This window comes from Chelonoidis abingdonii, chromosome 16 (assembly GCF_003597395.2).
Source record: "Chelonoidis abingdonii isolate Lonesome George chromosome 16, CheloAbing_2.0, whole genome shotgun sequence".
In the NCBI taxonomy this organism is placed as follows: domain Eukaryota; kingdom Metazoa; phylum Chordata; order Testudines; family Testudinidae; genus Chelonoidis; species Chelonoidis abingdonii.
Genome location: NC_133784.1, coordinates 2,872,257 through 2,897,999, shown reverse-complemented (window position 1 = coordinate 2,897,999; position 25,743 = coordinate 2,872,257). Strand labels below are relative to the sequence as shown.

At 41.6% G+C, this 25,743-nt stretch overlaps 1 protein-coding gene across 3 annotated transcripts in view; it reads right to left on the bottom strand.

The window, feature by feature from the left end:
- Positions 1-25,743, bottom strand: part of PCGF6 (polycomb group ring finger 6) — a 45,844-nt gene that overhangs the window by 5,667 nt on the left and 14,434 nt on the right. For 2 of the 3 annotated variants that reach the window (XM_032786099.2, XM_075072969.1), the window contains 3 exons: positions 21,688-21,715; positions 17,379-17,477; positions 6,803-6,889 (listed from right to left, as the gene is read on the bottom strand). In XM_032786099.2, coding sequence (XP_032641990.2) covers positions 6,803-6,889; positions 17,379-17,477; positions 21,688-21,715 — 214 coding nt within the window. Of the gene's footprint in view, positions 1-6,802; positions 6,890-15,348; positions 15,600-17,378; positions 17,478-21,687; positions 21,716-25,743 lie in introns of those variants that run through there. The other variant, XM_032786100.2, reaches the window with a different exon arrangement.

The window sequence follows — 25,743 nt, the reverse complement described above, 5'->3', positions numbered from 1 at the left end:
TCCCCTGTACCTGCACCAACTGCTCGCAGCCAACCCCTGCTGCACTCCCTGCCCGTGCCAGCCCTGCACCTTCTGCCCTGCCTGCACTAGTTCCTGTCTGCAGCCTGTCCTGCACCCGCTGCCCACAGCCAGCCCATCTCCAGCCAGCCCTGCACCAACCCCTGCCTCCAGCCAGCCCTGCACCCACTTCCCTGTCTCCAGCCAACCCCTGCCGCACCTCCCTGCCTGAAGCCAGCCAGTCCCACACTCCTTTGTCTCCAGCCCTGCCAACCCATGCCGCATCCCCCCTGTGGCCCTGCCTGAACGCAGCCAGCCCCCCCCGTCTCCAGCCTGCCCCACACCCCTTGCCCAGCCTGCAGCCAGACTCTACCTCCAGCCCCCTCCCCCCACCTCCGGCCAGCCCCATGTCCACTGGTACCCTACAGTACCCAGGGAGGTAACCCTGCACACCTGCTTCAATGAGGTGGGCAAGGAGCAGCTGGGACCCACACATGTGCACCCTAGCACACCCTCAGGGAGTGGCTGAGCTCATTTCTAGTTCAGACCCATCTTTTTAAAAAAGAACTTTAGGTAGGGTTAACATACATCTGTACTTTCCCGGACATGTCAGGCTTTTTGGATCTTAAATCACCATTCAGGAGGAAAATATGGACGTATAGTAACCCTACTGGTACAAAAAATACATACTGTGGCAGAACTTTTTATAGGAAACTGGTTGCTAAGAAATGAAAGGCTTTTTCTTTTTACATGTTTCCCCCCCGCCCCCAGTCATCCCTGCTGGGGCCCCGCTGAAAATGTTCGAATTGAGTCCCGCTCTTCCTAAAGCCGGCCCTGCCAGCAGTGGACGGGATTCAAAGGTTCTGGGCTGCCCACAGCCGTGGGAAGCCCTGAGCCCTTTAAATCTTGGCCGCGGCTGGGAATCAAAGGGCTCTGGGCTGCCTGCAGTGGCAAGGAGGCCAGAGCCCTTTAAATCCCAGCCGCGGCCGGGATTCAAAGGGCTCTGGGCTGCCCGCAGAGATTCTTGGTCGCAGCTGGGATTTAAAGGGCTTGGGCTCCCCTCAGCAGCAGGAGCTCTGGGCCCTTTAAATCCCTGCCCCAGCCCCACAAAGCTCCACGTTCTCCCAGCCGCTGGAGCCCTGGGTCCTTTAATTTGACCCTGAGGGCTCCCAGCCACCTCTTCAGCTGGGAGCCCCTGGTTGATTTAAAATCAAGTATCACCTCCCCACCCCCAACCTTCCTTTTTGGCCCACAGCTGTTTTGTTGGGGCGGCGCTGGGGAAGGAGGGTTTGTTTCTGCAGGGCTGGGCGGTGCTGGGGTGGGGTGTTTCCGCAGGTCTGGGGGGGTTTCGGCCCTCAGCTGTTTTCTTTGGAGTAATGTGGTCCTCGCTGCTTTACGAGTTGTGCAGGCCTGGTCTAGATAATACTTAATCCTGCCTTAGTGCAAGGGACTGGACTAGATACCTATCAAGGTCCCTTCTAATCCTACATTTCCATGATTCTATGATAATGCATTCTAGCCAATTGTGCAATGCTGTACATGGGGTTTTGCAGAGGAAGTACTTAACCCTTCTTGACCACGCCTGGGAAAACTATTTTTAGTTAGCATAATAGTTTTATAGATTCATAGACTCTAGGACTGGAAGGGACCTCGAGAGGTCATCGAGTCCAGTCCCCTGCCTTCATGGGTTCTTTGTACTCACAGTGGCTTTCATTCAAGGATCATAAAATGCTTTTGAAAAGAGACAAATATTCTTACTCTACAGTTTTGTTTAATAATAAAATTATCCAGCCCTTTTAAAAAAAAATCAGTCCCGGTATTTGTCCAATCTTCTCTGACAGTGAATCCCACAAGTTGCATACAAAGCTAACTGTGCTTAATTTTAGAAATCACTTTTGGTTTTAGTTGTTTTTTTAAAAAGTTAATTCTGTGTGATTTTGGGGAAAAGACACAACACAACAAAACAAACAAAACACCAGGAAAAGAAATCAATCCCTGCAATAGAATAAACTTTTCAAAAGGTAAAGCATTGACAAGAACAGATGTTCAAGAATCTGTTCTGAAACCAAGCTACTGCTGAAGTGTATTACAAGATTAGCAGTTTACAAAGTGAACTTTAGCTTGTAGCAAGATCAAATGAATGTCACGAGGAACACAAGGTTTAACAGTAATCTGCCAAAGAAGCAACGTTAGTCTGAAACCCATCTGTCCACTTTCAAGTTTTACAAGGTGTGTAATTGGTTTGTTAAAAGCAACTTATATATATTTTCTTGTTATTAATACATTTTCCTGCTAGGTTACACTTAATATTCCAAAATGCAGCATTCTAAGATTGTTGGGACTATTCAGTTATTGAAAGCAATGAAAGGCTTGGTGTCTTGCATTTGTAGGAGTTATCAAGTTTATAGTGAGAACGATCCCAGCCACTGGTACAAGTTGTTACATGAAGAGAAAAAAGTAAACAGAGTCTTGAGCACTTATTGCAGCTATTGAAAAGGAGAGTGCAAACACCAAAAAAGGATTTACTCCTACTACAACTATAACCGAGGGGATATGGTGGGTAGGGGAGAGGGGAAAAAAAAAAAAAATCAAGCCTGGAGTTATTTTATGCTGTGTTGCTAGAATTAGCTAAGTTGGAGAAACCTTTTAGTGAGGGCACTGAAACGAAGGCTTTTGGTGATGACAAGATGATGAGGAATTTTGAAACTGCATAACTATCTCAGATGGTAGCAAGATTAGCTGCAGACATGAATGAATGCGCACATGAAAAATATGATTCAGAAGTGCAGTTATTTGTTCTCTAGCCCTAGAAGAGAGCTGTGATAATACTGAATTAAGTTGTTAACTGCTCATATTCATTCAGATTACTACATGTTACACAAGCTCAAGCTATTCTCTTTGCACAGAACTACAACAGGCATAGTCATTTATGACAAAATGAATATGGTGGTTTTGATAAACGTTTCTGCATCATGATGGATGGAGCCAGGGGGATTGGTGGCTCCAAGGGTGGATTGGGTGGGACTCTTAGGAGAGGATGGTACATTTTCTAAATCTCTGTATAAAAGCCATCAAAAATCCTTGCGTGGAAAGTCCCTAAAATATGACCATGAAACGAAAGCAGTGGTGAAAGTTACTAATCAAGTTGTGGTGGGAGCCAATCTCTTGCATGTAAAATTTCAGGCCTTTTGGGGGAAAAACAGATGTCCAATTTGCTTAGCCAGCAAAGTGGAAATTTGCTTAGCCAGCAAAATTTGTAATAGAGAAGTGCTAGAAAATGTTTTGCAAGGTATGATGGTCTTAAAAAAGAGAAATCCAGTTGTTTCCGAAAAAGTGATGCTACAGAACTTAAAGAGGTGCTGACAGATTGCAGGGTATGTCTTTGAACTGGCTTTGTTGACAGATCTTTCCAATCGGCTCAAAAAGGAAGCAGCAGCACCTATCTGAATTGTTTGGTCATCTTAACGGATTTGCAATGAAATAAAGCTGTACTTAGGATGCAAAATCTGGTGTTGGTCTCGAAATGAAGTGCCTAAGAAACCTCAATACTTCATAGAATCATAGAATATCAGGGTTGGAAGGGACCTCAGAAGGTCATCTAGTCCAACCCCTGCTCAAAGCAGGACCAGTTCCCAACTAAATCATCCCAGTCAGGACTTTGTCAAGCCTGACTTTAAACACCTCTAAGGAAGGAGATTCCACCCCCCCCCTCAAGTAACCCATTCCAGTGCTTCACCACCCTCCTAGAGAAAAAGGTTTTCCTAATATCCAACCTAAACCTCCTGCACTGCAACTTGAGACCATTACTCCTTGTTCTGTCATCTGCTACCACTGAGAACAGTCTAGATCCATCCTCTTTGGAACCCCCTTTCAGGTAGTTGAAAGTAGCTATCAAATCCCCCCTCATCCTTCTCTTCTGTAGACTAATCAATCCCAGTTCCTTCAGCCTCTCCTCATAAGTCGTGCTCCAGCCCCCTAATCATTTTTGTTGCCTTCCGCTGGATTCTTTCCAATTTTTCCACATCCTTCTTGTAGTGTGAGGCCCAAAACTGGACATAGTATTCCAGATGAGGCCTCACCAATGTCAAATAGAGGGGAACGATCACATCCCTTGATCTGCTGACAATGCCCCTACTTATACAGCCCAAAATGCTGTTAGCCTCCTTGGCAACAAGGGCATACTATTCACTCATATTCAGCTTCTCGTCCACTGTAACCCCTAGGTCCTTTTCTGCAGAACTGCTTCCTAGCCATTTGGTCCCTAGTCTCTCTTTTCTTGTTCACCAGTGTTGCAGGGTTTTCTAGAAGACTTCATCAATTAATGTACTAATTTTGCAGTCATGGGATGCATCTCTAGTCAACAGCAACAAAGAGTCCTGTGGCACCTTATAGCCTAACAGAAGTATTGGAGCATAAGCTTTCGTGGGTGAATACCCACTTCGTCAGATGCTTATGCTCCAATACTTCTGTTAGTCTAAAGGTGTCACAGGACTCTGTTGCTTTTTACAGATCCAGACTAACTACCCCTCTGATACTCTAGTCAACAATCCTCCTGGAGTAGTGACTGGACCATCCATGACTATTAGCAAAGATAGTCAATCATGCCACCCTATGATTTGGGTGTCCCTAGGCCTCTGACTGCCAGATGCTGGGATTGAATGACAGGGGATGGATCACTTGACAATTGCCCTGTTCTATTCATTCCCTTTGAAGCATCTGGCATTGGCCACTGTCAGAAAACAGGATACTGGGCTAGATAGACCACTGGTTTGACACAGCATGGCCATTCTTATGGACATCATCCAGCAACACATCAACCAGACAGAGCCATACATGACAAAAAATGAAACCAATGCCATTTCCCTGAAATTTCCTTCTCAAGAATGCTTTCTGAAGATGAAAAAACTCTGGCTTAAGGATAAGGTTTTCCAGGAAACTGGGCTAGGTTACACTTAGAGCATTTTCTCTGAATTCTTCTGTCAGGGGCCACAGGAAGACGGCTGGGATTTGTTCTGCTCATGGCAGAAATTGGGGTGCAGCCCACAAACCTAACAGATACTGGGGATCTGTTGGGGATCCAGGGCTATCCATATGGCTATCCAGTGACTTTGCACTAACCATGGGAACTCCTGCAGTTCCCTGATGGTCTGGGAGAGAAGCTGCACTGCCAGGGCCTCCTCAAAACTAGCACCCACCCCTCGACCTCCATTTTAAAGAGGGTTCCCCAACATAAAAGAGATTTCCCAGGAAATCTGAACTTATGTGAGTGACTGCTCAGAATTAAACTTGCTGCTGGACACTTAAGTTATGCATTTCTTGCCTTATTGTTATTTTAGCTGGACAAGTGTAATATTGCTTCAACACAGTTTTCTACAGGAGATGTGTGTTAGACTCAGAGTAGACATTAAACACCCTTTTCAGAATTTTGGGTTTAGATTAAGGCACAGTTTACAACAGAATGCAGTTGTGCACCAATTTCCTGCACTACATTGGATTCACGATATTTCACTGCTGCATCTCTAAAAAAATTTGTTATTACACACCAATCACTTAGTGCAAATACTTGGAAATATTTCAAAAGCACAAAAGGGCTTTTTTCTTGGTAATGTACACACAATAAGATGTGGTGGGTAGGCTAGCAGCAGTGGGGTAAGAAATGGGTCCCCCAGCTCTACCTCTGAACAGGGCCGCCCAGGGGATTCAGGGGGCCTAGGGCAGGGCTGGGTCTTCGGCGGCAATTCAGCGGCGGGTCCCTCTCAGAGGGAAGGACCCGCCGCCGAATGCAGCCGAAGAATGAAACGGCAGTGGTAGGGCAGCCTAAGTGCTGCCGATAGCTATTTTTTTTCCCCCTGCCGCTTGCAGCGCTTGTACTCACCGGGCAGTGCTCCGAGGCTTCGGCAGCACTTCAGCAGCGGGTCCTTCACTCGCTCTGAGTCTTCTGTTGCACTGGAGGACCCACTGCTGAAGACTCGGAGGGAGTGAATGGCCCGCCGCTGAAAACCTGGAGTGGCTCACAGGGCCCCTGTGGGGCTCAGGGCAAATTGCTCCACTTGCTGCCCCCCCACCCCAACCCCGCGGGCGGCCCTGCCTCTGAATGCTCTGTCACTCTGAACACTTTCAAACTCAGCTCTATAAATCTATGACCTTAGAGATAGCTACTAAACCCATAAGACACTCTGTGTCCCTCAAAACTGAACAGTGGCCATTGCCAGTTAGACTAACTGTGCTCCAGATATTGGACTTTGTAACAAGCCAGCAGCAATCCAGTCAGTAAGTTATCGACAAGAGAGCTGGGTGTACATTTTCTCTCCCCGCTTCGAAGCTGTAGCATACAAATCAGGCACACTGCTGGCATTTATTACACTAAATCTTTTGCTATGGGGTTTTATATGCAAATTGTCTCTCCCATGCAATCACAAGGCTAGTCTTGTTTGAGCTGCTTCTTTCTTTTCATACTTTGCCGAGTTACAGATTCCCAGGGGTGGGGGTGAGGGATGAAATACTAATGGAGAACGATTTGGTTTAATTCATTGTGGTTATTGCACCAACTCGTTCCAGAAAGGAAACAAGGTTCATATCCAGAACTCCAGAGAACCATCAAAAACTCAAAACACATAGTGTACAGCTCAGTTACAAGTACAATAAACAAAGCTTTATTGGCTAATGTATCTTGTCCAAACTCAACCTGACAGGATCTCATAACAGCATGAAGTAGCGATTTCTCGATGAGCAGAATACCAGTGGGTGAAAGCGTTTCTAGCAGACACACTCACATTTTACAACACAGGCTATCCACCACCCTTACCTGCATAGCACCATCTCCTATAGCTCGGCGGATTTCCCTCAGTGTCTGGTAGTGTTCTAGAAGGTGATCACCACATATTATGTCCACCTGTGAACAAATATAAGAGAGTCAAAAGTGCATCCTCTCTCTTGCCTAGGGAAGATTATCCAGGTTTTTAGAACTTACTCATCTATGTTATATCAGGGCATCTGAGACTCTGTACTTATATTAATAAAGTGAATCTAGTGCTGGCGAGAGGTGTTTGATTAACTGCCCTGGAGACGAACATTCTTTCAGCATTTGTTCATCAAACAGACATAGCATGAGCAGCAGCAAGGTAAGTTTCCTTATACTGCCCTGACAGTTGGCCCCAATTCTAACCTACAGGGGCCACTTCTAGAAAGTAGTTTATTGTCTGCCTCTCATTCACTACTTGACTCCCCTGGTGAAAAAGGCATGAAAGGGGCTTTTTACTGGCAGCCTGTGATATGGACTTACTGGGAACTCTACTGAGATTCACGACTCATTTCACATAGGCCATTGGTACTAAAAACAAGGGGCCAGTAACACTCCACTCCCAGAAACATCCAACAGTTCCAGAAAAGTGAGCTGTCTGGGGCAAGAACTGTCTTTTTGTTCTGCATTTGTACAGCACCGAGCACAATGAGGCTCTGGTTCACGACTGGGCTTCTATGTGCTATGGTGACACAAATAATAAAGGAGTAAATTCTCTGTGCCACAGGCAGCAGATGAAATACTATACCCCACCCCCAACACGGACAAAATGTGTTAATATTTCTGCCTCATAGGACAGTCTTCCCTTTTGGAAGAAATGGTTTGAAGCAAACAGGACTTTTGAGGGGTAGTTCACAGCATGCTGCTCTCAGCAAGCACATTACACATGCTCTACTCCAAAAATGATCAATTCTTTACTAATGCAAGTGAATGAAGGGCACACTCAGCAATTCCTGGCAGGAACCTCTACTGCAGCACAGCTAAGCCCGTGGCATCTGCAGTGTTAGTGTGTTCACTTCTTTTAAGCAACTTTCCAAAAAGCAACCACTTGGAAATTACCACGTGTAGGGGGTGGCCAAGAAAGAGGGTCTTTTAAACTGAGTCATTTTGAGTAGAATGCCTTATTTTTGTAATTCAATTGCATTTATTTTTTCACAAAACTACTACTATGTATTTATCAGGTGATACCAGGGCATATTTTCAACTGGGACATTAACATTTCAGGTAAAAGGAGCAAGGACACAACATTCCCCCACTGGCTGCAAGTTTTAGACATAGGAATGAGGGGTGGAATCTCCCCTATAAATTAGCTGCCTGGATTTCATAGTTTGGTCAATTGACAAAGGCTGGGCAAAGAGAGATGTTCTGTAGCTTTCTCAATGTGAGCTTAGTCACATCAATGATCTCAGAGGGTACTGTAATATCATTATATCTGCTCTTGTACGCACATACATCTGCTGCAGCAGGACAAAACTAAGTTGTTTTCAGTGCTCTAACTACGTAACTGGTCTGCATTTTTGTTTCATAGTTGCTGGTTTATTTTTCTTTTCAAGTCCACATCAGCGATCAAAGATCAAGAACTAGAGCAAAGACAAAAGAATTGTGGCCCTCTCTAAAGGGCTGAGCATGGCTCTGGGATTCAGGAACTCATGAGTTCAGGGCCCTGTATGCCCCAGGTCCAACAGCAAATGGATAGCCAAGTATCTTAATCTCTTTAGGTGCTACCATTCCCTCATCTGTAAAACTGGGATAATTACAAATACTTTGCTCAACTCACAAGGGGTTGAGAATTTTAAGTAGCAGTTGTAAAGCACTTTGAACTTGTAAACCACTACGTATTACTTCTGCTTTTAATGCCTAGAAGGAACCCAGTGGGCAAAAATTAATCTGGACATTAAAATAATCTTGATAAATTATTGATTCTGATACTAATCTAAGACTTTTTTTTAAATTACTCACATCTCATTGAGACATCAAAGACACCAAATACATAGACTTCAAATAATCATTTAGATTTTTCTATTTATAGTCTGTTTCTGCACAATTATTCCTCCTCCATTGCCAAATTATTAAATAGCATACTATTAGTGCAGAAGAGAGGCAAGCCTAGTCTTTGCCATTTGTTCTCTTGATGTGCGCTGGTAACTGCTCTTGGATTACTGCCCTAAATTCTAACTTTCTTTTTTAAACTGGGTAAGGCATTGAGAGCCCAATCCTGTTCCCACTAAAGTCAATGGGAATCTTGCCATGGCTTTCAATAGAAGCAGATCAAGACCTAAAGCAGGACTAGGTGCATATTAACTGCGGGGGGGCAGGGGGGCGGGGGGGAAGAGGAGAAATCCATATAAGTAGATAGTTGAAAATGTTGGTCTTTATATAATAGAAAAAATACAACAATTTGTTCCTTTAAAAGGACATAAATTGACACAATGGTAATTCTTGGCAATTTTAAAATAACTGAAAATGACCATTTGTTTGGAAATACCATACCATTTGGAAAAACACCTTGATGTTGACCTTGCTGCTGCAGATTCAGATGAGAATCACTGATGAATCAGTAGCTTTTAATTAATTATTGTGGAGCAGTTTTCACATCCACCTCCTTGGAGCGCTCTGAATACCAAATGCCTAACTCACCATTTCAGCATTAGGCCCCAAAGTTCTCCCTGCTAATTGCTGCCCTAGTATTCATTCCACTTGTGCAAGAATAAAAGGGACAGAAGTGCAAAATGGAAAAAGGCCAATATAATTTATGCCCAAAATCTTGTTCCAAAAGCATGTGCAGTATAGGTACAAATGTACTGTAGCCTGATGTCCCACAGAAGTCCTTGTGCCATAAGGAAATTAATATAGTATAGATGAAAAAAGAGCTACCATTAACACAAGCGCTATAAATCTAGTTCAGGCTTCAGACTTGACTAACTGGTAAAACTGGAGCCAATTAGTACTAAGCTACTGAGACAGCTGTGACTTTAATTAGTTTGACCTTGTGATGAAAAGGAAAGATTGAGGTGTTACTGCTGAGTAACCTTAATAATCACTCAGGCTAAAGCAGAGTTAACAAAAGCAGTCTATTATACCATTTATTTTCATTAGATGGCATATTTATTGCATGCAAAAACTACTTTTTTGAAAGTCACAATACCTGATGAATACAAACTAATACCTATTGTTAAAGATGAAGAAAAATACTTTGAGAGATTATTATACAATGCACCAAAACTGATGTAGTCATACCAGGGATGAATTTGCTCCAATAAGTGTTAGAAGTCAACTGGGTTGTTCTGTGTAAATACAGTTATCCAAGAGATAAGGTAAAAACAAAATAAAAAGCACTAGAGGTTTGGCTTTTGATATGTGGATGGCTAGGAGGTGTGGATTTGATTACAAGATCAGGGAAATAGTGATATATAGATTCGATTATTCAAATAGTTGACTAAAACCTTCCATTTCCTTTCAACTGTTGTCGTTATGATCTTACTATGCACCTGATATAATCATCTCTGGGACTAAAGCAGGCATAATTACAGAGAGACTGCATCAGCAGATACACCATATGTGCACAGACTTCCAATTACTCCCCAAAGGGAGATATTTACATGCATGCTTTCAGAAAAAAACATACCTGTTTATGGAACATTTCTACCCCACAAACCACATTTGCACACACAAAGCAGCTGAGCTGCTGGTTTCCTCTTTGGAATCAGGTGATTTGTTCCACCACCTTTGTCAAGAAAGGATAATGATGCCATTGGATGATCCCACTGGAAATAGTATATAACAGTAACTAGTTGTAAAATAATGAGAGGCTCAGGTTCCCACTCCATTGTTGGGAAAAGCAAAATTACACACACACACTTGATACCAAGACCAGTTACCTTAGATAAACACCTAAGATAACTCAATGTTTTAGATATTCAGACTAATCTAGAAATAAAGTCTCTGAAAAGTAGTATGCTTGGAATTGCTAGTAAGCATTAAAGCCTCTGAGAAAATGATTCAAACGTCAGTGGAAAAAACAAGTTCCAATTAGATAAAGCTGAATATTTAAGAGGCACCCTGTAATTAGAAATGTATGTGTTCAGACAGACAAAACTAGTCATTCCCCAAGGCACTAAGGTCAAAACAAAGCATCAATAAAAGTAATAAACGGGTTGAGGGATAAAAAATTTAAGTCTTAACCTTTCAGGTGACTAAGGAATTTGAACTAAAATCCATAATCAAATTTAAATACAAAAGCTCAGCCCATAATCTGAAATCCTCCCTCAGACTCCAGGTTGGATTTTTTTACTCAGATTCTTAAAAAGGTGCTTTATCATTTGAAGAATTCCATTAACCTCAAGCCCCACCCCCAGTCAGGTAGGATATCACTGGATGAAGGTCAAAGATAGCAAACAATCCGCCAACGCACAAATTTGGTCAAACAGCCTCAAGGTTAGTCAGCAGTTTGGGAGACTGGAAATGGAATACAGAACCTTTCACCTCTTGGTCGTTGGTTCAAAGATGACCCAGGTGGGTAATAATCAAAAGTACTTACCATCTGATAACCTTTTTAGCAGCTTACTTGAGAGGAGTTGCACATTAGGAACTGAATTTGGTCACAACATTCACCATAACTGACAATCTTATTAAAAGTCTCAACAGAGAGACTAAGGATGAAATCGATATGTTGGGGTTGATACACACAGGACATGTAGTATATAAAGAGAGAGATTTTTTCTTTTCCCCTCCCCAATCACACCTTCCTGAGGCCCAGGGAAAGCCAGATTCATCCCTGTGCCCGTCACAGTTTTCTACACATAAAAGTGATAAGACTGTAAAATTCAGTGTTCTTTGGCCTTGTAATAAGAGCTTTGGCAAGGGCAGATTCCTAGCTTCCCAACAGGACCCAGCACTTGCCTGTAGCCCAGGTAAGGCCCACGATAAGAGATTTAAAGCCTGTGACATTTTTATATGGTGATAGTCTATTTCAGGTTCTTTTTAGAGGTTCAGTTATTTCAAAGAGACATGCTGGAAGAGTAACAAAGAGTCAGGCAAAGGAGTTACATTAGAAGAAGCAGAAAGCCAAAATATAAGCCCCCTCCCCCCCCCGCCAAAAAAGCCACCCTCCAATATCCATGAACCAGTGACAGACATTTGAAAGCAAAGATGGTGAAGCAGAAAGCTTAGCAAAGCAAGAGGACCTCTGCGTAACAGAGACAAGGTGGGTGAGGAAATCTCTTTTATTGCATCAATTTCTGTTGGTGAAAGAGACATGTTTTCGAGCCACACAGAGCTCCCAGTGTCACAGCAAAATGCAAGGTGGTCCCAGAGCCTGGGCTTTCAAACCTGAATGTCTACACCACAATTAAACAATCCCTTAGCTCAAGCCCTGCAAGCCAGAGTCAGCTGGGATGGGGATGGGTTTTTGACTACAGTGTAGATAAACCTTAAATAACACATGGGAATTGGTTCATGAAGAACTATAGTTGAGTCACTAAGTAATAATGACTAAAATATAGGGTTGTTGATTAATCAGTTAACTCACACGATTAACTCAAAAAAAATTAAACGCAATTAAAAAAAATTAATTGCAGTTTTATTCGCCCTGTTAAACAATAGAATACCAATTGAAATTTATTAAATATTTTGGATGTTTTTCTACATTTTCATATATATTTTGTGTTGTAATTTAAATCAAAGTGTATATTTTTTTATTACAAATATTTGCACTGTAAAAATGATTAAAGAAATAGCATTTTTCAATTCACCTCATACAAGTACTGGAGTGCAATCTTTGTCATGAAAGTGCACCTTAAAAATATAATTTTTTTTTGTAACATAACTGCACTCAAAACCAAAACAATGTAAAACTTTAGCGCCTACAAGTCCACTCAGTCCTACTTCTTGTTCAGCCAATTGCTGAGACAAACAAGTTTGTTTACATTTACAGGAGATAATGCTGCCCACTTCTTATTTGCAATGACACCAGAAAATGAGAACAGGCATTTGCATGGCACTTTTGTAGCTGGCATTGCAAGGTATTTACATACCAGTTATGCTAAACATTCGTATGCCTCTTCATGCTTCGGCCACCATTCCAGAGGACATGCTTTCATGCTGATGACACTTGTTTAAAACAATAACGCATTAATTAAATTTGTGACTGAACTCCTTGGAGGAGAACTGTATGTCTCCTGCTCTGTTTCACACACATTCTGCCATATATTTCCTGTTATAGCAGCCTCAGATGATGACCCAGCACATGTTCATTTTAAGAACACTTTCACTGCAGATCTGACAAAACGCAAAGAAGGTAACAATGTGAGATTTCTAAAGATAGCTACAGCACTCGACGCAAGGTTTAAGAATCTGAAGTGCCTTCCAAAATCTGAGAGGGACGAGGTGCGGAGCATGCTTTCACAAGTCTTAAAAGAGCAACACTCCGATGAGGAAACTACAGAACCCAAACCACCAAAAAAGAAAATCAACCTTCTGCTGGTGGCATCTGACTCAGATACTGAAAATGAATGTGTATTGATCTGCACTGCTTTGGATTGTTTGGAATGGTGGTTGAAGCATGAGGGGATAGATGAATCTTTAGCGCATCTGGCACATAAATATCTTGCGACGACGGCCACAACAGTACCATGAGAACACCTGTTCTCACTTTCAGGAGACACTGTAAACAAGAAACGGGCATTATCTCCTGCGAATGTAAACAAGCTTGTTCGTCTGAGCGATTGGCTGAACAAGAAATAGGACTGAGTGGAATTCCAGGCTCTAAAATTTTACATTGTTTTATTTTTGACTGCAGTTATTTTTTGTACATAATTCTACATTTGTAAGTTCAACTTTCATGATAAAGAGATTGCACTGCAGTACTTGTATTAGGTGAACTGAAAAATACTATTTTTTTTTTTACAGTGCAAATACTTGTAATCAAAAATAAATATAAACACTTTGTATTCTGTGTTGTAATTGAAATCAATATATTTGAAAATGTAGAAAACATCCAAAAATATTTAAATAAATAGTATTCTATTATTGTTCAACAGTGTGATTAATTGCAATTATTTTTTTTAATCGCTTGACAACCCTACTAAAATATAATTTGGTTCAACATTTTTGGGACAGGAATCATGCCAATGACTTGCACTGACATACTAGACTTTAGAAAGGGGGAATTATTAATAAAAATAAACAATAAGGAAGACAATCAATCAACAACCTTCAAATCAGACGTGAGGAAATTAAAAATCCTTAAACTCAACATGGACGTTACAAAACATTCTTTAGTACAGCCACAGAAAATGGGTATACCCCTAAACAAAAAGAGAAGCCAGTATAGTTAAATGGTACGGCTCAAGCAGTTGTTTGAGTCAAACAGGCATTCTTTAGAAAATGGAAATGGAGCCCACGTGAAGCCAACAGAAAGAAGCACAGACTATGGTAGCTGAAATGAAAGATGGAAATCAGGAGGGCTGAGAGGGACTTTGACGAGTGAAAGAAATTAAAACAAAACAAGAAGAAATTCCTTAAGTGTTTTTGAAGCTTGCAGGAGCATGATTAAGCAGGCTTGGATTTTTTTAACATGTAAAAACCCAGCAATTTATATTAAGATAAAACCTCAGAGGAGGAGGATAAAGTTTGGAATTGTGATTGAAAAAGATGCTCAGAGTCAATATTTTAGTTCTATCTCATTGGTAAATAAATGTGGGACACTGAATTATAAATTTAGAAATCAAGCCAAAGTAAAGACAGTAAAAACTTTCATGCCTTTATCAAAGTCATAATTAATAACTATTACTCCTTTAATGCTCTCCAAGGAGGTCTGCCAGAGAATGTACATTGTTACAATTTCTCAATCCACTGCCAAAATTTTAGATAGCAAACAATAAAAAACAATCATGCCACTCTTGCATATTTGTATGTTTAAAATCTCTCTCATGTGGCTTTATATCTTATTTCCCCAAAGACATCTGTCTGCACTGATTTATATTCAGCCTATTAGTTTTACAATGTGTGTTTTATCATCCATCATGGAAAACTAAAGTAAGACATGATCCATCAGTCTATTGATCTTCATTGGCACATCTGGCCCCTCTCTCTAGGCATCTTTACCAACAGACGGCCAGCTTCAGTTCTGAATACTGTACCAAGAAGATGACAGCTCGACGTTTATGCCCCTTGTGTGCCACACTAGTTAGGGACAGTTTTCAGATTTATTTTTTACATTTGAACAATACATTGTATACTCCGCTTCCTTTGTCCAAAACATTTAACTCTCCTCTGCTCCCTTATGGAACTATTTTCATCTATGTCTGAATGCACTCCAGAGTCACTATGGATTTGGGGCATTAAAAATGTTACAGAAAGTTATTACATGGTGTACACGGGTTCACCGGGGCTCAACCCTCTCCAGGGTGGAGGGGAATTAGAAGCAAGTCTGTAAAACAGCATCGGCCTGATTTTCAAAGCTGAGCACCTGCATCTTTTATTGGAGCTGTGGGTTCCTAGCACTTCAGAATATTAGGACCCAAATATGAGGCCTTTAAAAATAAAATAAAATAAAATAAAATAAAATAAAAAGCACCATCCATTTCTGAATTGAATTATGGCTTCTCTCTGACTTCGCGTCTAAGAAAAATGTTATTTACTTAGGATTCCCAAACAGCACTATTTATAATGGGAAGCTACATACATTCTTACTGAGAGGAAACCAGTAAATGAAACTAGGCTGTTTCTGCAGGGTGATAAATAATTTATATCCAATCTTCACTGCCACCATGGGACAGCAAGCAGCGTGAATAAAGACTCAGTGCTGGAAAAAACAGTAACGCTTTATTGCCTTAAAAAGGGGAAAAACAGATATATGAGACAAACAAATACAACTCCAAAACCATCACTTAATTTCTGCTACTTGCCTATTCTCATCAACAGCAGCTGGATTTTCCAGTTACCTGTCATCAGCTAGACAGATCATTTATGCATTATGTAACTCCTCAGCCTTCTTAGCTGAACAGTAGCTGGAATCATTTCCTACAAGTTGCGTGGAGTTTTAGCTGCGTGAGTCTCATTGAAATCAATGAGAACTGGGCATTTAAATCTCTGTGCACCACTTTTGAGTGTTTCTCTATTACATCCCCCGCCCATCCAAAATCACCATCTTCCCTCATCACCCTCTAATCTTCTTGAACCTCCTTCAACACTCAGTTCAGCCTTGCTGTGTTCACCTAAATCCGACTCCTGCCTGTACCTCTGCTCTCATATCCTCCCACGCTCACTTCCACCTTCCTCTGTGCCTTTTGTTCGCAATGCTGTTGGGCTTTTATTGAATGTACTCCATCTATGGTCAAGCACCCTGTACAATTCAAGTGATATACTGGGAATATTATCAGAAAATTTAAAAAACGCTGCCGCTGTGTGGAGACAGTTAAATCTTGTATGATCCCCTGGTACACACACTGAATCCCAGCTTTTAGAGGTCTGACTACTGCATTAGATGAATACTATGACTCTGCCTCTGGCCTCTAAGGGCATGTCTACACAAGTGGTCTCCAAACTTTTCACATCTAAGATCACTTTTTTAATTTAAGGGCAACCCCGTATCTACCTTGTCCCCTCCCCAAGGCCCTGCCCCTTTCCCAAAGCCCCACCCTGCTCACTCCATGCCCCACTCTCTCCATCACTTGCTCTTTCCCACCCTCACTCACTTTCACTGGGCTGGGGCAGGGGGTTGGGGTTAGGGGGAGGTGGGCTCTGGGCTGAGCCTGAGACAGGGGGTTGGGGTGCAGGAGGGGTGCAAGCTCTAGGAGGGTATTTGGGTGCAGAAGGGGGCTGGGGCAGAGTGTTGGGGTCCAGGAGGGGTTGAGGGGTGCTGGCTCTGGGAGTGGGATCAGGCTGGGGCAGGGGGTTGGGGTGCAGGAAGGGGTATGGGGTGCTGGCTCTAGGAGGGGGCTCAAGGCTGGGGCAGGGGCGTGGGGTGCAGAAAGGGGCTCAGGGCTGGGGTACGGCCTTCCGCCGGGCGGCATTTACCTCAGTTGGCGCCTGACACGGTCCCACACCCCACCCTGGGGCTGCGCTGGCCACTTCTGGGAGCAGCATGGGGCTGCAGCAGGCAGGGAGCCCACCTTAGCAGCAGGCAGCCCCGCTGCACCACCGCACCTGCAGATCGCAATCGACTGGGAGAGTCTCCAGGTCTGGTGACCACTGGTCTACCCTGTACCTGACAGCAAGCCTCTCAGCCTGGGCTGACAGATTTGCATTAGAGGGGCTTCCACTAGTGCGCTAACAAACAGCTGTACTGACGTTGTTTTGATGTTGCGCAGGCTTGAGAGCCCAAGCTCCAGCCTAAGATGCAATGTCTGCGCAGCTATTTTTAGCATGCTAGTGAGAGCCCTGCTAACAAAAGACTGTAGATTCAGGCTGGGAGGCTCACTTCCAGATGCAGCATAGACATACCCTACATGCCAGCCTTGTTTGCCAGACATACTGCAACGATCAGGGTGAACCAGCAGCCATGGAATACATCACTCACTTGAAATACTAAGAAAAAAAGTCTTGACCCTAATGTAGGCTGCATGCCTCTCTTGTAACTTACCTGACAAGCCGGGTCAAGATCCATTTTTCTTCGCAGGAATTTTTCCACGTGGCCGATGGTTGCTTCTCCTGAAACTCGTACAAACTTCTTTTCCAATGGCTGCAGAAAGAGCAAATGGTAAGCGAGTTAAAAATGCTGAGTCTTCCCACCCAGGGTTCTCTACAGAGGATTCCTCCAGCCCAAACCCAACCCCGCTCAAAGGCCCCACACACTATAGCTGAAGATGGCTGAATTAGACTCAGATTTTAAGGCCAGAAGGGACCATCATGATCACATAGTCTGACCTGCACATTGCAGGCCACAGAAGCTCACTCATCCACTCCATTAACAGACCCCTAACCTCGGACTGAGCTCCTCTCTGCCCTGTTTCTAGATCACTTTGGGATGAAAGGCACTATATACAAAATAATAAATAGACTTCCACGGTCTAATCCTGCTCCTATTTAAATCAATGGCAAAAACCCGCACTGACGTCAACAAGAGCAAGATGGAGTTCCAAGTTTGCGTGCCAATTTCCTTTTTAATTACCGGGCAGCACAGATGCTGTACATAATTTACTACAGCACAGAAATTAAATTGCTATCATGTGGTATGTTAAATACCTCTTTTCATCTATGAGCAAAGGAGCAACTTGCCTGCCCCTGGCACAAAAAGAAGTTTTAAAAATTGGGGGTCATGCCAATGAGCTCAGGCTACACTTCAGAGCTACACTGAGAAAATAAAACCCTCTGGTATTTCCCAGCTCACATAGCCTAATTTTTTTTTTTTAAGCCTCTTATAAGTGATGTTTCAGTTCTGCTATAGCTAGATTAGCACTTTCTGAATCCCAGAATCATTTTCAACTCAATGCATCACAGTGGGGAATACAATGGCTAGACTGGTTGGGAGGCTTTTACTGACATTTCCAAGTATTTCCATGGGGAGGACTGTAACAATATGACGTTTATTATGCCATTCTTGAAGTTGTTTTTTTTAAAGGAATTTTTTTTCCACAGATAAAATGCTAAACAGCTGCCTGATGATTTGGGTGAGTACAAAGAAGAGGCACAAAGACCGAACAGACTGCAGCACAAAACATGATAAATGGATTTCCCTTTGTCCTAATTAATAGGATTTTTTACATTAAATTATGGATGGCTGTGATTTACTAGCCAGGCCATATTCCCAATACAAAGAGTATAATGAACAGGAAGGGCCAACGTACTCTGATTTAAGTCACAGACACAAATATTTATTTCACCTGTAATAATATAGTTAGCATGTTCAAACAATGATGCCTAGAAGTCAGAAACAGAGTCAGAACTACTTTGCTGACCCATGCTATTGTAGCTTGGTGTACAGCACGAATGGGAGCATTGTTTACACAACACACAAAACACACACACACACACACAAAGTCCCCTGCCCGGTGGAGCTCACAATCTAACTCAGATATACAGAAGAATAATGCAGAAGGAAGGTGATTAGGGGACAATGCTGATAGGGATTCCAGGTAGAGAAGTTTCACAAGAAATGGGTCTGAAGGAGGGATTTAAATATGGAGATTTAGCTTGGCTGGAAGAAGCAGAAAAGCAGGAAGCCAAGAGTGAGAAAGGAGGTAGTGCGGGGAGAGGAATAAGAGCATAAGGAGAGGAGGGGGAGAGGAGGAAATGAAAGCAGAGAAGTAAATGGGGGCCTATTAATGACATAGCAAGGGAGTGGAAAGTGATGTAGAAAAACAACCAGTAAAGGTATTCAAGGGAGTTGAAGGTGATTCTTTGAGATCATTCAGGGCCCAATTCTGCCACCGTCATCCATGTTAGTATCTTAGTCTGTTAACAATCCAACTGGAACCAGTGGGACTATTTGTGAAATACAGCGGATGGTGAATAAAAGCTGGTAGAACTCAGTGTTTGTAGAAGACTTCTGAATTAAAGCTGAGTTTCAGTCAGAATGTTACTGGAACCCCATATTTATGGCTCAAAAAGGGGTAGGATCAGGTTACAAAAATAATCAATTTCCTTACCTATGTCACAAACACCATCTTAGATTATTCAAATATAAAGTGTTTTAAAAATCAAAACCTATTATTGTCTATGCAATTTATTTTTGAAGTTTCTCTCAGTTCTCATGGACCACTTCAGGTGTTGTAACATAATGTTTCATGAAACCTAACCTTTAGGTCAAATTTGATTTGACTCCTAATTTCCCACCCCCAATTTCAATACTAAAGAAATACAAACTGTACTGTCCCCAAAGGGAAAAATCATGACACTGACATACTATTTGGCTCTGAAACTACACATCAGGAGGCTGAGTGACAGACGTAGCTGAGGTTTGCATAATCTCAGAATACCTAAGTAATGTATGTTGTTGATGTGTATTAATAATATAAAATATATTTAACTTTAGGAGGAGTTAATCTTTATTCAGTGCCTACATCTGAACAGCTTCCTCTGAAGCCATTATATGAACTAAGAGGTGCTATCTGCATAGTTTAGAAACAGTATCAAAATGAGGGAAAACTCCCTATGGAAGGTGGTCACTGTGCATGCACATAAACCTCAGTAAACGTTTTTTATTTCCCTCTAATGTTTTAGACTTTTTAGTGCCCCTTACAAATGTTTTTATTATCGGGAACAAATATACATCTCATATGGACATTTTTCAGTACTGGAGATTTTTTTCCGGGCTAGTAAAATGGCTGAATTGCTTTAAACTAAATGTGTAAGCTAATGTTACATCTACCGTGAAACCATGTACACCTCTTCAAATCCAGAAGGCTCAGCAAAGAATTGATGGGAAGATGGGATCAATCCAAGGCAAAGAGAATGAGGGTGAAACAGAGGTAAGGGGTAGAAACAAAGAAACAATGCAAAAGACAAAAAAGGAGGAGAAAAACCACTCGAGGCGGAGAGAACAATGTAGAGAAATCAACTTGGCTGGAGATATTTTCAGGAAGGCAGCCTTCTCTCTGCCGATTACTTTCTCATTCACAAAATCTACATTCACAATTCAATGTAGGCTCAGCTAAGCTCTCTGGGACAGGGACAATCTAATTTCAGTGTTGGTAGAGTGCCCAGTACAGGAGGGCTCTGTTCTCAGTTGGTGATTAAGCTCTATCATAAGGATTAATAAACCTTAACAAAGGTGAGTAGCTGCACCTGCGTTGCACCTATTCAGATTTGTGCCTGCAGTCTGGACAGGAATCAACCCAGCTAAAAATAAAGATGACGCAAAGGAGAAAAGATGGGAAAGAATTAAGACAATTTATATGTAGTATGTCAGTAAAATGCTGTTTGCTCCCATTCTTAAATATTAAAGGTTGCGTATCTTAGTTCTAAATGTACCCATGTTTCGCTTCTCTTTTACAATCTGCTACTCTGTGCCATTCCACAGCCTTTTATTCCTAACAACCTGATGCCATAAAAGATAAAATGTAATATGTGATTACATAAAACTTTAAATTATCTATTGCTTGGCTTGAGTAGAGCCTGTTTCCAAGGTATTTATTCACATACTGAAATGATACACTTTGCACATCCTTAATTACAGCCTGACAAATTATGGAGAAGGCAGCAAGAGATGGCCAGTGTCACATCGTGACACTACACTGATTTGGCACAGCAGGAGCAAGTTTTCATTCACTCTGCATTGCAATACTGCAGAGCTGTATTTCTTTTCCAGTTCAGTAACCTCCATTCACAGAAGAGATGAATGTCTTTAACAGAGAGATCAAGGTGAGAGTGAACTAGCAACTGACCAGGGAAGTCTATTTAGCTGCCTGGCAATTATGCACAAGTATTTTTTGTGCCTTCCATCTTCCTTCTGTGGTTATACATTAGAATTCAAGACTACTACCTCTTGGTTGATAAGTACACAAACACACATTATAAACTACCTCTTCTAGAACAAACCAGAGATTTAAAAACAAAACAAAAACCAAAAAAACTGCAACATTCTGGGCACGGCTACTCCTTTGGGCAGAATTCCAACTAAAGGCACAGACAACGAGGGCACTCGTCCCCCAGAGACAGAGCCTGAAGCAACAAGCAAGACTAGTCAGTTTTATTATGTTCCATTCTTCCATACTAAAAGATTATTTTCCTGCCTTTGTAGTCTCTCTTCTTGCCACACTTTGTGACATTATGCAATGACGGATTTCAAAGGACAATGTAGCCCAATATCACTTTATACTCTACTGCGTAAACTCCAGATTGGGTGTCCAAGTGTAATTCTAGTGCAAGGCAAACCCGGATGAGCTAAATTAAAGTTATACAAATTTTCCAAGTGAAATGTGTAGGAAAAGAAATTCAACCCACATCCATACCTTAAAATTCCCTGTGCCTTCATTAGCTCTGAAAGACAACAGAAAAGTTAACATAATCGATAATATCTCTAAGCAACATGGTTATTAGCAACCTCAAGTTACTATAATCAATAAGCCACAATCATACCACACAGTTTTGGTGCATGAAATACCCTTAAAAAACAAAAAACTACAACCAAGGTATTTCCTTTTAATTGAATTGCTAATGATAAATGAAATACAAATAGATCGCATTAATATAGTTGGCCCTTTTTCTCCTCTATTGTATTCCTGTCAAATAAACCCTTTATATCTTTTTCATATTTAAATCTGCCACTCTGAAGTGAAAACAAAACAAATAAGCCAGAATAACACACTCAAATCTCATATATACTGTAAACTATCAGATATAACATTAACTTTCTTAGGAGTGGTTTGGACCAAAAAAATAGCATGGATAACCAGAAAAATAAAGATGTCTTCCAAAGGTTACAAACATTGCTGTCTAGGTATTTATACTGTGCTTATCACTGGTATCTGAGTCCTAATAGACAGTGCTCAATAGTACTGACAGAGCATCTCATACTATTCTAGAGAGATCCTTGGGCCTAAACATTGACCTTTCAGAGTACATTACTCCTAGGGGAATTCTGCACTGATAAAATAAAAAAAATTGTTGCCAAAAAATTAAAAATTCTGTGCAAAATATTTTAAAATTCTGCATATTTTGTCAAAATAACACAATATAACCATGCCAGTTTCAGTTATTCTGATAATTTATTTCAAAATACCTGTCAGCAAGTATGTCTAACAATACAGACCAAAAAAAAAAAAAAAAGATAAAAGATTTGGGATATATATATTTTGACAAATAGATTCCTTACTAGGCATATTAATACAGAACTTTGAGTAATAATTCATTTAAACTACAATACAGAAACTTATTTCCCGCACCCCTCAAAAACAGTGCAAAGGCTTGGGGGCGTCAAGGGTAACAGAGGAGCTGAGGGAAGTAATTGCTGGAAAGGAGTCTGGCAGTGAACCTGGGTGTGGGTGGGAGAAGTATGGAACAGTTTGGGGGGTTTTTTGGGTGGGAGGGTGAGGAATTGTTAGGGACCCTCCCTCATGCAGACCCTGGCATACTCTTAAGTCTCTCCCATTCAGTCAGGCACACCTGTCCCTGTCCCCATGTGTCCCTTCTGCATACACTGCCCCGCCATCCATTCTGCCTCTGGCTCAATATGGTCACCCCACTAGCTCCTGACCCATGCCCCAGTCTGTCCCCGTACTAGCCCCAATCTGTGACAACCCCAGAAGCCCCATCTGCCCCTCTCTGTCCATCCTGTGCCTCCTCATCTGGCCCCACTGTGAGGAATGCAGCCTCTGTGCTGGTTGGCTGCCCTCTCTTCTGGTGCCACAGCAGCCCCCAGTGGGCAAAAGGTGTAGCTGCAGCGCCTCTCCAGCAGAATCTATATTCTGCAGAGGACATGAATTCTGCACATGCGCAATGGCGCAGAATTCCCCGGGAGTAGTACAAATATGTTGATTAGTGCAGACACTATCTAGGAAAGAAGGATAATACCAAATGCTTCAGGTGAAAGCAAAAAAGAAATGGCCAACCCCCTCTCCCCCCAAAGAGAGACAAATTTGCAAGTAGTGTAAATCAAGAGCTACACTGGCTTCAATGGAGCTACACTGGTTAACACACCAGCTGATCATCCAGTTCAGGGACTATGTCTGGACAACAGCACACTACTGTACATTTTGAGGTGGTGAGGGCGGGGCAGAGAAGAATTCCAGCTAACAGTTCAACAGAGGAAAAACAAGCCAACAGAGTTTTACCTATTACAAATTCTCTTAAAAAAGGATGGCTTTCACCATGAACAATGCCTACTTCCTCAGGTCTCATTATTTGTGTGTCAGCTAAGGATGTGTGAGAGAAATAATGCAGCACTTTTAGTCTGTCTTGGAAGAAGCAGAATCAAGCACTGCCCATTGAATGTTTATTGATTATAATTGTTACAGTCCACATACACGTAACAGAGAAAAATGTCTTTGCAATGCCTACACGGACCAAATGTTAGAGTGAAGCTTTAGATTGCTATATTTAGGTATCACCATCTCCAATATGTGCCTACCACGAGACAGAGAGCTGAAAAAAACTAGCATTACAATCAGCTGCTGAAATGTATTTTAAAAGATTAGCTGCCTTTTCCTAGGTGTGGGGACAGAATCACACAGGCTAGAATTTTATCTTCCAGAATGCCTCACTTTATTCATTATCTGTACGTGTGTCTGAGATTGGACAGGAGAGTACTGTCAGAATGATTTTAAAAGGGACTGAAGAATAATGTTATCAGAAGAAAAAAAAGGTGATAAGCATTTCCGTTCCAGGAGTGGCTCTCTCTGATCCATTTCCACTGCTGCAGAAAATATTTAACCATTTCATGTGCTCTGAGACATGATACAAGGAATTTGGGAGCAAATTTTTAACGTAAAAAACTCTGACTGGTTGACCCAACACTTCTAAAGTTTTCTTTAGTCATTGATACTTCATAATCTCTCCCTCCATTTCCTGGGCAAGTTATTTCTGATGTTAAGTTTTGAAGAGGAAAGCAGAACATTTTTTTACAACATCTGCAATTCGTAAATATCTGCCTAAGAGCAAAGGTTAAAAAAAAAAAAGACAGTCACCTACAAAAAAAAAAAAGAAAAGCTCCTTGTTACTACTGTTAAACAGGGGCTAATTTAAATAGATTTACTTTTCTAAAATTAACTCAAACTGCAAATTATTTTACAGTTAAGGCCAGTGTCAAGAAGCTTTCTATACAATCATTACTTAAGTTCTCAAAAGCATATCTTTCCTTCAAAAAAATTGTAGCATTGATGTGTTGCCTTTAAAGGACATTTTGTGCTAAAACAGTATTCCAGTTTTTAAGAAGTTGTAAGTTACCAATTACATTTTTATAGATCCAGAAAGGTGAATATTTGCCAATATACTATGTGAGCTGGAAAGAATGTAAATGTACCCAATTTGTCACTTTACACTCTGTGCAGGTTGTCTCTGCCACCCTGTGGTATAAGACAGCAATGTTTTCTATCAAGCTTAGGTCCCAATCTTGCAATGGGATGGGCCTGAAGTCAATGGGAACCTGCATGTACTGTGCTAGTGGAACGTATATTGTTATATCACACTGATTATGGTAGAGATGCACATTAAAATATGAGATAAAGGAACATTATTAAGTTTGCAAAGTCAATCACTCAAAAGCTAGGAGAGACCAGAATTAAGGTTGTCAATTCAATATATTCTTTTCTTATTGTTCAGTGTGGCCCCAAGTTTTATTTACTACAAAATATTCAGACTTTGCTCTGCCCACAGGATTTCTAATTTCCTCATGGACTTTTTTATGGTGCTCACCACTATGGGATCCAAATGCTTCACAAACATTAATTTATTTTCAGAACGCTCCCGTGAAATGAAGGGTCATTAGCCCCATTTTACAGATGGGGAACTGAGGCACAGAGATTAAGATCAAATGTACCCACAAATTTTGGGTGCCCAATTTGAGACACTGAAGACATGATTGCATACAATAGTACTTCAGATGTTCAAAACACAGCTCCCATTGTGACTGCTCAGCACTTCTGCAAATCAGACTCCTGGGTCTTAAGTCAGGCATCCAGAAAAAAAAGGAATAACTAGTGACCGCCTGTGAACAGATGTTTAAGTGACTTGTGCAGCCTCACAGAGAAAGTCTTTGGCAGAGATAGAGATAGAATCCAATTTACCAAGGCAGTATTCAATTGCCTTAACCAGGATGCCATCCTGTCTTTTCCTGAAATCCCATCTCATTCACCATACACCTTTCAACTTCTGCAACAAAGGAGGCAAGGGGTCCTATAGATGTGCTTATTTCACTACATACCCCTAATTCATTCTTAAAGCATGGTCTACCCTGTGTGTTGAATGATGCAGGGGTCCTGTGGAAATATTATGTGATTACATAATTAAATGCAAAATGCAGAGGAACAGGAGGTGTCGGGGTGGGAGGGAGCACATTAAGATTACACAGG